General features: G+C 38.3%; 1 protein-coding gene across 1 annotated transcript in view; it reads right to left on the reverse strand.

The window, feature by feature from the left end:
* Positions 1-13,384, reverse strand: part of tusc3 (tumor suppressor candidate 3) — an 82,649-nt gene that overhangs the window by 52,477 nt on the left and 16,788 nt on the right. Inside the window, exon 2 of the mRNA XM_042485169.2 lies at positions 601-770. Within this exon, the coding sequence (XP_042341103.2) occupies positions 601-770 (170 nt within the window). The remainder of the gene's footprint in view (positions 1-600; positions 771-13,384) is intronic.

Raw genomic sequence — 13,384 nt, forward strand, 5'->3', positions numbered from 1 at the left:
ATAAATAAAATCAAACCTCTAATCTTGTATTAGCATTCAGAGGAAGTGTTTGACCCTGCCGCGTTGCATTACAATTCTGCTGCAAACATGATGCAATTCTGGTTTTGTAAATAAAAAATCCAATTTAAAGCTTGCTATTGGGATTTTTGGAAATTCTCCTCATTTATTAAATGCGTTGAGTTCGCAAGTGGGTAAGTAGGTCTTGTTGGCCTTGTTCTGAGAAATTTATTCATTCCCCTTTGGTAGTACGGCTGGCTGGGGTCCCTTTGATCCAAATGTCAACCTGACCCACAGGTTTTTGTTATATAATGCTGTTTTTTGTGTTTCCCAAGGTGTCCAAGTCTATATGTGTATCTGGAAGGAGGGTACGTGAAATATCATTTGAGTTCTAGGACATTTGTGCTGTGTGTGTGTGTGTGTGTGTGTGTGTGTGTGTGTGTGTGTGTGTGTGACTTGAGGGCTCATCGTCTCTTCCACTGTAGGTGAACTTCATTGCACAAAGTAAACTTCCAGCGGTACAGACACGTTGAGGTAGGAGCTATTGTGATTGTGGCCTACGCTGAGTGCACTGGTCTCGACTGTGTCTGTGTGTGTACGTACCTGCAAACAGAACACTGCCTTTGAGGCTGCAGGGCAGTGAACATGACGATGACAGAGTAGTTCCTGGGTGGGGCCTTGACGAAGCGACGGAACTTGTCCCCATTCATCCGGACGACCGAACGCCGAGAGGACCACTCCATCATCTGGTCAACCTTCTCTGACAGCAGATTCTGGACACACAGACAAGGAAAAGGACAATGAGGACAATGCATCCTATTAGGATTTTTCAAATTCAAACAGGAACATAAATCCTGTGAGTCTCACAAAGCAAAAGCAGATTCAGATTACAGGCATTTAAAAATGTCAAATGTTAAAACATTCCTTTTCAAAAGAAGATGTATCTAAGTACATTTATTCAGTTACTGCACTTCAGTGCAATTTGGAGGTACTTCATTGTACTTCATACATTGCTTAAGTATTCCAATTTTATGCTATTTTATACTTCAACTGCATTATTTTTTTTCTGAGGGGAAACACATTTTTTAACACATTACATTTATCTGACATGGTAATTGTAGTTACTAGTGACTTTTCAGATTGAGATTTTATTAACAAAAAATAAATAAATACAATAGTATTAAAGATAAATATAACACTCTTTATGATCCCCTTTGGCATTATGAGTACTTTTACTTTTAATACTTTAAGAAGAATTTGCTGCTAATACTTTTATTTAAATTCACCACTTTTACAGTATTTTCATACCGTCGTATTGCTGCTTTTAATTTTATTAATTTAATGAATTGTTTATTTTTACAGGGACAGTGCACAGTTATGAGTAATTGCACCAGAGTTAGCTAGCAGCTAATTTGCAACTGTTCTCCCTGGTCAGATAAACAAAAAACAACAACAACAACAAAAAAATATATCAACAACAAAAACTAAAATATAACTTTTCAACTTTTAAAAACATACTTTTACGTTATTGAAAGACTGCAGTAATTCTTCTACCACTGCTCCTTTCATAAGAGGGGGAAAAAAAACTTTGTTGCAAAGTCATTCTGGCATACTCTAACAAAATGACCCATTTGTACAATCCCCTAATATCACCCAGCTCCCCCAGAGAATACATAAAAGCCCTTGAGTTTTCTTGCCTTAAAAACAGGCAATGTCTCTTAAATTCTATGACGTTCCAACTATTCAATGGCCAGCCAGGAGCTGCTCTGTGTATGCTGGCTGCTTTGAAAGTCCAACACTGATACACAGCAAGGTGTAGCTGAATGCCAGTTACTAAATCTAAATTTTAATAGGTTTGACTCCTGGCCTGTTTTGACTAATGGTATCCACACAAAGAATATGGAATACAACAAACCTAACCATTATTTACAGAAAAGGAGCCCTGACTTGGCAGTCTAAGTGTGTGTGTGTGTGTGTGTGTGTGTGTGTGTGTGTGTGTGTGTGTGTGTGTAGAAAAGCCACAGTTCTTGGTTGTGTTTGTATGTGTTTTGTAGGAGTCTGCTGCTGATTAAATCCGGTCCGGCTTCGCTAAAAGGTCACAACAGAATCTGCGCCGGAACACAGCGCTGATGGTAAACAACACACAGCATACATGCACACACAAACACACCGGCTAGTGTCTTTGTAAGGTCTCTAAAGCTGAAAAGCCTATAATAGCAAACTCATACGGTGGGCATGGTAATGATTCTGTGTGTGTGTGTGTGTGTGTGTGTGTGTGTGTGTGTGTGTGTGTGTGTGTGTCTGTGGCTATATCTACTCAGTGTAAGTTCTCAGCAGGACACTGCTTAGTACCTACCAACATCATCTTTACCAGACTTGAGCTCTGAACTGATGAAATACTGAGACTGCTGATGAAACACTTGTTGTTTTCCAACCTCTGCTGATCAAACTATACAGCAAGAAATCTGTAAGACAGGCATATTTCAATTTATGAAATATATTTATTGTTCAATTTTTTTACTTGACTGCACTAAATCTAGGCTGTTTTTCATGATTTTTTTTTATACTAAAGTAATCTGTCCACCATCTCTTTAACAGATACAGAGACACTAATAGATTCTTTTACATCCTTTTTCTTGACCAATTTCTTCAAAACAACTACCTTACTTAAAAGAGGAATAGGTAATGTAGGGTATATCTTGGTTTGTTTGTTTTAATTGTTTTGTGCTTTTTTTTGTCTGTTTTTGACTCAAAGAATATCATTGTAGTCTGATATTCATTTAAGGGAAGACACCCTAGGTAAATGAATTTTTAACTTACAGATACCACCATGCAACTCTCCCAGTTAATTACTTACAATAAGACGTAAGTATGTGTTACATTACAAGTTTTTTTTAATATTATGTTTAAATATGCAAATGATGTATTAGGTAATATAATATGTACGTATGTATCATACATTTCCAGAGCAAGAATCCAAAGAGTTTGGTGTATGTAAGTACTACTGAAGTGGAGATTGTTAGCTCAGAGTGTGAGAAAAAAAATGATTTTGAGAAAACAGCCTTTAAAGTTATGCACTGTAAAACTCCATATATGTTTTTATAATCACATATGTGCTTTTTGCATAAAATACAGAACAGAACTCTGAACTAAATTTAACACGTAAATGTGCATTTTGGCCATTTTCCTTTCACTGGTCTGAAAGAAGATATGTTATGGAAGCAAAATCACCCAAAATTACCAGGGAATACAAATTGTGTTTTCACCTGGGGTGTTCCAGCTCAATGCTTTAGGTTGCTTTTATCAGTCTACTTATAGTTTACAAGTAATTTAGTTGACCAAGGAGCTTTCCAAACCAATCAAAAATGAAGCTCATCTTGGAAACCAAGGATTAACATCCGGAGTGAAATGATTAATGAAGCAAGCCTTCCTGCCTGTTTAACATTAGCTAATGGTGCGTGACGCTGCCTAAATGTCAAAGCATATGTATTTTCTCAATGTTTTAAAATGTGCATTTTGTGGAGTTCTTCTCTGCTAAAATACTACTTCAAATATAGAAAAGGCTTGATGCTGAGTTTGCTATAGTTTGCCCAACAAGTAACGAACTTTGCTGTTAGCCTATTTTATTGTTTACTTCTAAATGTATTATTAAAACGTATGGCTGACTAAGCAAGTCAAATGTGTTGACTTTCTCAACAAGAGTACGACACAATTTATACATCTCGCTCTCGGCAGCCAGCCAACATAATGCATGCAAGTCTCGTTCGGGCAGAGGGGCATTTGACGCAGTGCTAAAGTGCAGCAGAAGGAGAGAAGCTTATTGTGGCTGTACTCTTTCAAAAATATCTCCCCAATCTGGACTGAATTTACAGTAGTATACAGTTTACAGTGGTTATAAGGCATGACGCATGATGGTGGCAGCATCCTGGGCAACTCCATGTACAGCAACTTTCTGAATCTGCCTCTCCACCCCCCTCCAGTAGTTCGCTAGTATTGGATCAAGTAGACAGTAGCTAAATAATTTAGCACTGCGTCTCACTCCTACTCTTAATCGGGCACAAAATCTCTCTCTCTCTCTCCCTCTCTCCCTCTCTTTCTTTCTCTCTCTCTCTCTCTCTCACACAAACACTCACACACACACATCAGGTCAAATGCATGGCTTCTGACACGAAGCATAACTGTAGACTTAATCTCTCATGTAAACTAACTGCCTGGAGACAAGATCGACAAAGACAAACAAACAAACAAAAAAAAAAAAACATGTGTGAGATAAAGAAAAGAGTGAGACAGAGGTAGAAAGACACACAGTAGTATGTAACATGTTTCTGCTGTACAGCTTGCTCACTTCAGACAATATGCACTAGAGCATTAACGGGCCATGTATAATGAGACACAAGATTTGCTAAGAAAAACAGCACAAAGGAGAACAATACACAAATGCATACACATACACATAGGTGTGCATGTCCAGAGGATAAACAAAGTACTTTTTGTACACCTTTGCTTTTTTGTCTCTTTAATTTATCTGGCAGGTTTGTGCCCGTGTGCATTCAGCCCCAAAAGGAGAGCTGTCAGTCCTGGATGCCAATCATACTGGCAGTAATGATGCACTGCCTCACACACATTCTGCACACGTGCACGTGCGCGCGCACACACACACACACACACAGAGTGAAACAACAGTGCTGAAAACATACAGGAGGACAACTTGTGAGGGAATTGTAAGAGATGATAAAGGTGCTGAAAAACAATGGAGAGCAGGGCATCTGCAAAGAGAGAATACTTATTCTGTAGTGCATGTTTTAGGAGCTGTAGTTTTGTATGGGCCATGTTCTGGAAGTATATCAGGAGCAATGACATTATTAAAGAAATAAAGGGCGGGAGATTGAAAACTAGCCACTAGACATACCATTGTTTATCTCAGTTTGGGATTTTCATTTTGCATTATGCTACATCATTATATAAAATTGCATGAGAGTATGCATTTATCACCCTTTTTTTTGTAAGTGTAATAATGCTTCTACTGTTGAGTTTCATTAGTGCCGCTGTTACATTATTTAACAGAAGCTGTAATACCACCAATATCAGTAACCCATTTTTTCATCTCTCTCTGAAGAGTTGTTTAAACTAGCGCCAACACCAAAAACACTGCTCAAACTAACATTTTTGCCACAGGTATTCTTTGTTTTAAAAAACGGCACGTCCTAAACTTGTTCTGTCTCCCGATTAACAAGAATCAGCTTGTGTAGTCAAAGGAGTGAGCTCATGAGCCATATGGTTGGTGTGGCATCATATCTAGTTTTCTTTACTTTTTTTTTTATTTTGCAAATGTTTCCAAAGTACTTTTAAACTGTTTTAAGCACTTTTCTATCAAATAAAAATATGCATAATGTCCAACAAGTTGCATAAGTTAGGTTTAGGAAAATAAATAGTTGGGCATTGTCGTGTTAACCGTTCAATGTAAAAAAAAAAAGTTACATTTAGAAAGTTATGTACTTAATGTGAAGTTGAATAAATAATGTAAAGGTATGTAGGTTAAGTTTAGGGAAATGAAACTTTAAATATCTCAAAGTTCACTTGGATTTCCAAAGGACATAAACACTGGTCTCCTTAGGGGAAAGTCCTGTGATTGTTTGACCAATCCACCTTCCCAGTCTCTTCACAGTGCATTGGTCATGTGATCGTAGCCTTTCCAGTTGCTAGGGTTGTATACAAATTATGGGCTCATGATTACAGGGGTTACATACAAATTCTGGTGTATTAGTTTTAGTAGGTAAAGTATATGGACGCACAGATCTTTGTTTACTTTTTGTATTGTTATCGTCAGTGTCTTTTAAGCCCATGTGGGCTGGGCACAATTATGTGCATTACACTTAAATAAACAAATCAATAAATCATTCAATCAATGTACAAACAGCGTGTGACAACAGCGAAATGCTTTGATTTAAAATCATCTCTTATAGACTGGTACAGATGGGATTATAATGTAAAACACATTCAGAAAATATAAGTTTAATAAATAGTAGCTTCATATGGAGAGAAAGAATGGCAAAATAGAACCTATTGGGCCTGATTAGTTGATGTGAGAAACAAAGTGGTGAAAATAGCAGTATTGGAAAAAAGCTGTATCAGTTTATACATTCTGCTGAATTTACTATGAGAACAGGTAGACACGAAAACAGTGTAGACTTTGCATTACCAGCAAATTGCAATTTAACACAGCAAACAGAAACCACGAAAACAGAAAAACAAAACAAAAAAAAGAACAAAAAAAAGCCTGACCTCATCAAACAGAGGGAATTAGAAATAAAAGACCTGTCACTAAAAATAATAGACTGTCTGAAATAAAAGGTCTGGTTCACTCTTCGGGTTGAGGTAAACAGCCGCTCCTTGAGAGCTCACAGTAATAATTATTGTCTGTATTAAGACAAAATGATGCCAGTAAACTACAAAGTTGTTAAAAACACTTCTAAGGAGCAATTCATGCACAGAGCTATTTAAATACCTTATGTTAGACCTTCAGATGACTCCCACACATCAGTGTTATGGCTCCCTGCTTTACCTGAGCCACACACACAAACATGTCCACTACATAAGCACTCCAAACAGTCCAGGACCATTAAAAACATTTATTTTCTACCCCACTGAGCATAGAGGGCACTAAAATGAATCACATCTAAGGCGTGTGTGCTTGTGTGTGTGAATAAAATGCAGAAAGGGTCTGCAGATACCCTGCTTTATCCATCTGACTTTCTGTTACTCACTCAATGAATGTCATGACCTCTACTGAACTGTGGTCTAAATTTCTCTCTAGTTCCACGCTTTCTGCTTTTCCTGTTCTTGTCTCATTGTATCAATTTCTAATTACTCTTTGAAAGTCTATTTTACTTTACTCCTTCTTTCCCTATGAAATTATTTCAAGACACTCCATGTCCTTTCTGTATTTCTTGTAATGCAACATCACTAAGGCAAGCTAAGAACTGCATACCATGTCTAAATAAAGAAAAAAAGGCGAAACGGATATAAATTCCTTTAAAAAAAAAAAAAAAACAACATTATCTTTCAGAGCATCTGCAAACGGAGAGAAGATACAAAGAGAGCTAACGACTGGAGGAAAAAGTAATGCAAGGACGGGAAACGAAAAAAAAACAGAAACAGATAGGGAGGAAAATAAATGGTGAGGGGAGAGAGAAAATAGGAGACAGGAAGAGGATGACACATGAAGTGTGAGGCAGAACTGACTCATGCACTGATGACCACACAGGAAGAGGTTATGGAGGGCATGATAGACGGTTAGTTTATCAGCAAGCCCGTGCTTCAATCCAACAGTCGTGCTGCCAGCCAGAGAGCCAATCAGTCTGTTAATTTATTGAGTTAGCAAATCAGTATAAAATCAGTAAGTTAATGTCAGGCAGTCAATCAAAGAATCAGTTAATGATTTCAGCAGGCAGTCAAGTGCTTAGTTAGCCTGTCAATCAGCTGAGTTGCTCAACCAAGTAATTACTCAACTAAGTATTTTAAAAGCAGACCTGCAATGCAGCCAGAGCAGAGACGAAAGGCACTGACACATTCCAATCCTCACCATTGTTATAGCCTTTTTATTCTGCATATATATGCAGAATCTGTATGTGACAGGAAGAGATTTTTGGTATGGGAAGTGTTCCAGTGTCAGTTTTAGTCCATTTGTAGTCCGAGTACTATTGACCAATCACGTTTGAACAGCAGGTAAATGGTCCATGTGGAGAGACGGAAAGCATTGGCCAAAATGCAACCTCAGAAGCGACAAGTTAGCAACTGACGACAAGTTAACTTTACTGTGGTTAAATAGGTCATTCTGATAGGTAGAGAAGTCAGGAACAAATATCTATAAGAATGAACTACTTACTTTATAAATGTAATTGAATGTGGAATAGGTCATTCTGTCAGGTACAAATATCTATTAGAACAGACCACATCCAGATATCTGCTTCAAGAGATTAGCCTAAATGACCTTCCCACAGAAGCGGAAGTCCCGTCATGGTTATCCGCTGGCTACACCAGATCAGCACTAAAAACCGGCCCTTCACCCCAAGAGGCTTTATTGTTGTCAGACCAAAAGCCGATGGGCTCTGAGAATGACCTGGCTGCATTTGAACATCACTGAACATAAACAATTTTCAACAACAACGCATCAACTATGGCACATAAACAAATACCAATACATGTGCCCCAGTTTGGCATCCTAACACATTTACATTGACACTTTTAACACAGAAAAAAATAACCAAAAAAAACCTCATACACCACTGTGAAAGAAGTCACTTTAAAATGAAGGGATTTCTTGTAGTGGTGAGAGAGATGGTGTGATTGTGGCAGCCGGTCACCAAGACTAGGCTGGTTAAATCACTTCTGAAAATTCAAGTCACTTTGAATGGGAGTGTTTGACCTCTCAGTTCAAACTGTGTGATCTACACTTGAGAGAAACCACCACTGGTATCAAGAAAATCTCTCTTTTTCCCTCTTGTGCCATTTAAATTCCTTGCATTTTTTCTTCTGCTGACTGTATAAAGAAAATACAAAAGATGAAATGCTCTGTCATCTCCAACACACGGGAGAGGAAACTGACATTTACTATATCAACATTTCCTAGAGAGCCATCTGAAAAGTTCAGAAGATATTGTTTCATGTCATGATCATTATATGTTACACTCTCCCATGATAGGGCACAACAAGGGGAGAGGAGATTAACACTGCCCCCCCCAGATGAAGGTGTTTGTAAAAATGAACTGTGACATAACACAATAAGAACTGGAGACCTTCTTATTGTAATATGGCTGCCATTAGCGTTGAAAACCACTGCCCACGGGGTACCTTTAAGTGCCTTGTAGTTACTGGATGGGGATGGCCATGATTTCCCCAGCCAGCCAGAGGTTTGATCTGCGAACCTTCCTCATGAAAAGCTGACAGTGTTTGTTCAATCCACAATCCTTTGCTCTGAACAGCCCAAACAGAGGTCTATTGTAAGTGAATGGGTCCTGGCTTTGGCCATTACGCGCCTATACAGTTTCCTCCAATTCTCCTATTGAAAGGAGGATTACTGGAAATTGGCTTCGTATAACAAGGAACAAAGACTTATCTCTCAGCTGCTCTCTCTTTCACACACACACACACACACACACACACACACACACACACACACAGAGAGAGAAATACATTGCCCTTTGTAAAAACCAACAAAAACATATATTACATCAATTTCTGGTAATCATAGTGTCTCTATGACGACTTTCTGTGTTGAGTTAAACTAAAAACACTTTAAACACATGCACACACAGTCATATGCACATGTACAAAGGGAGCTCAGGAGGGCAGAACAAATGAGAGGGGGAAAAAAAAGCAACATTACTCAGAATCTGGATGCGTTTTGTGTTTTTTTTACAGAAATAAATGGGAAGGATTACATTTTAAGCAGAGGGGAAGAAGGTAACCCAGAGGTCAAAGGAAGAGCCATAGTGGTAGAAGAATAAACAGTTTTACATATTGTATGACAGGGATCTGAGGAATCAGAGAAGGAAAGCAAATGAAGCAGAAGAAAAGAGGAAATGAGAGATGTATGGAGACGGAAGACGTTCAAGAGCAAGAGGGGAAATGAAGATGACAGAGAGCGGTGATGAAGATGAACAAGTGAGACAAGGACCAGAATAAGCAACGTAGTTCTTTCCACACTAACAATCTCAATACAAATATGCTTTTTGCCCCAATTTGTTTGTTTGCTAGTAGACCACACACACATACACACACCCACCCACCCCCACCCACACACACACACACACACACACACACACACACACACCCACACACACACACACACACACACACACCCACACACACACACACACACACACACACACACACACACACACACACAAGAGCAGTTAATATGCTCTGATGTAAGCACATATACCATCACAAATTTGGATAGTGTGTCTGTTTGAGTCAGTTTGCCTGTCAGAGCTATTGTTTCCATCTCTCACCTCCATTGAATCAAATCAACATATTTGTCAGCCCATAATCTGCGATTCCCAGAAATATCATGACTTGTGGGTGGAGGGGTTTGGGGTGGGGATTTGTCAGCTTATCTGCCTAATAACAATTACTTGAAATAAATGCATTTTTCCTCTGCCATTGTCCATGCGTCTTCCCTTCCGTCACCCTCTACTGATTTTATTTTATTTTTTATCTTTCACCCATTAGCGCCAGCGGTTGTGTCTCCTCCCGTGATGCTTATAGAATACCTAAAGATGTGTCTGCCTTTTTTTTATGCCTTACAGATTACAGTTTCTCTCTAAACCTCCCAGGCACATGGTGTGACATTTTAAATCTTCTGTCATTTCCTTTCCCTCAGGCGCCTGTCTAAGTCTTTTGTGTTTGTTGGTTTGGGGTGTCTGCGAGTTTCATCAAGTTAACTTTTTTAGATGGTTTAAATGCCAGTTATAAGAAGATATAAGAGTTACAGTAATGCTGAGATAAAATGTGAAAATGGTATAAATGCAATATTCTTTGGGTGTGGGTTGCTAGGTTAAACTCTGACATTTATCACATTATAATACAAATCAATCAAGTCCACAAACTAAGTTTGTGGGAGGTATCCAGATTTGCATTTTAAAAATTCATCCGGAACCACAAATTCAAATTAATTGATAAAATCGATTTAAGCCCACCCCTAAAATGCAACATAACTTGGCTAGTTAATTGTATTATGCAAATGTCACTGTCACCATGAACATAATACCAAACTCGAACCTATATGGAAAAAAGGACAGAATAGTTGAATATTTGTAGTCAACAGCCAAATCTGATTGCAGATTGCTGATTTTTTCTTCACTATTGGAATCTTTTAAAGGTTTTTACTGGTTATTTCCAGTAAAGTTTCTGTAAAGTCTGAACAAGACAGTTGTTGTGGAGGAAGGGAAGGGCATTGCTCATTCACCTTTCCCAGTGAAACATATGGGAGAATATTCTGACAAACACTTCATGGAGTGACCAAACTACACCCACAGCAGTGATCCCAGTCGTTCGAATCATCAACAATCTAGTGAGCATAATATGTACTTGCATTTATCAGTCACAGAGTTCGGAGTAGAATACCATGGGTAAATGTTTATTCACTCTGCGTGACCTCTCCTTCTTTCCCCTTTATTTATCTTTTCCCTGTCTTTGCAGATATCATTTCTCTGAGGAAGCACAGTGCTCCAATTGGGTTATGGGGCATCAGTGCAGTTTGATTTTGTTATAAAGGCATCCCAATAAAAACTGGGGATGGACACACAGGGCAAGGGGGCAGTCCTGCCGTAAAAAACAATAGTGAGTCAATGCAAGCACTCAGGGAGCATGTGGTCACAATAGTATTCCCCACAATAAAGCCAAGAGATGAGGGGGATGGAGAGAGGAGAGGAAGGTAAATCAAAAACAAAATGGGAGGAAAACGGGGCTAAGAAGGAAAAGAAAGATGAAAAATTGCCTGGGCAAGTAACAAGTAGAGAAAGAGAGGGAGAAATAAAAAAAAATGCATCACAGAAAGAAACAAAGACACAAAAGGAACAGCAGTTATTTAACAAATAAAGATATGGACAAGACAGAGAAAGACAGAAATTAAAAGAGCACAATATGGTGACAGAGTACTGACATACAGCTAATATTGTTGTTACAGGTTGGAGATTTTACAATTTATGCTGGTAACACTGTGTGCGACAAAACATGATTATGCGGCAAACAGGTTTAAGAAATCATGTCAAAACTGAGTTGATGCTAGTTTTCGCCAGTGGCTCCTGGGCAAATACGATATTAATGTGTGACAGTTTAAGACTTCAACGTCTTTTCCTCGCTCCAAGCTCCAGATCAGTCCACACCATACTAGCATTTCAAACATTGTTACCAATGCACATGGTCTTCATGCTTGTTGTATTGAGGGCTGATTAACGTAATACACGGTGTGAAGTGTGTCTATAGCCTCAGTGCTGTCACATACTGAATGTTTGCTTTGGCACCAACAACTGTTTGAACCACTATGATCCCCAAACTAACTAACAAACAAAATTGTGCCTCAACTTTTCCTTTCTTAGTAGCCAAAAGCATGTAATAAAGGGAGTGCATGACTATAGTAAAATGCAGGGCAAAACTAATTTCTCTGTAATTTAGTTTCTTCAAGGATTTACATTTGTTGGGGGGATTTTATGAAAGCTTACAGCAGTCAACATCAGGTAAAAATTTAATAAAAAAAAAAGTGCATCACAGGATTTAAAAAAGTAATTCAAGTTCCTTGAGGGGCTAGGCAGAAAAATCCATGCATGGTAGGAAAGTAAGAGTGGCCTTTCTGTCTCATACAGCAAAATCCTGGATACCCTTGAGCAAGCCATGTTTCTACTGCACAAGGCTGTCGCTGTGGATACACATTTACTGGATTAGCAGACTTCAAACCCAGAGAAGGTTGTGGCATTAAATGCACCGTCTAGGGATGGATACCAAGAGTCGGTATTAGTTGGTACCGGTACGTGATTGGGTCGGTACTTAAGTACAGATAAGCTACAAATGGCGCTGCTATTGGTAACGTTCATTATATACTATAAACTTGGTAACGTTCATTAATTCTAACTTGATTCTAACATATCTGGCAACCTGCCCCTCATGATGATAAAGCTCATATTTATTGTTGTGCCGTGGCTCGCTGCTCTGCTCGTAGTAGTGTTAGTAAAGCACATAAACGAGGGAAGATGACACAAGAAAAACAGCACAATGTCAAAGGGCTGCTGCCAAGTTTGTCCTGAAAGACAGCTCTTCAGATTCAGACTTCAGTGGAGTGAAGTTAGTTTTGGTTTGCTTGATAAGTGCTGATCAGTATGCTGAGCATAAAGTTTAAGCTGCCCTAAGCTGCTTACCGATAAGCAGTACCGGTATCTGTAACGATAAAATCCAAACGATACCCATTCCTAGCTCCATCCTTCAAAATCAAAGTCCTTCAAAATAAAAGCATAATGGGTCCCACTTTGGCTTATTTAATTATAAAAATACAAAATATCATTATAAATGTACTTTAACTCCCTTATAACTGTATTCTATTAAATGTCCTTATAACGGCAGTGCATTCAACTTCATTATATGACAGTAGATACTTTAACTTTATTTTAAAAGCAGTTCACTCAATATTTTTTTATTTATTTTTTAGTTAGCATTAGTTTAAATGACATTGAAAAATATTTTGATATATAGTGTATCGCGATATAGCCTTAAAATATTGAGATAATAATTTAGAGCCATATCGCACATCCCTAATTGGTATCATAGTTTTTTAAATGATACCCAGTTCTAACACTTTTGAAAGCACCGAAAGCATAGTCAATATTCTCTGTCT

This window comes from Plectropomus leopardus, chromosome 3 (genome assembly GCF_026936395.1).
Source record: "Plectropomus leopardus strain MGB_pleo_1.0 chromosome 3, ASM2693639v1, whole genome shotgun sequence".
NCBI lineage: Eukaryota > Metazoa > Chordata > Actinopteri > Perciformes > Serranidae > Plectropomus > Plectropomus leopardus.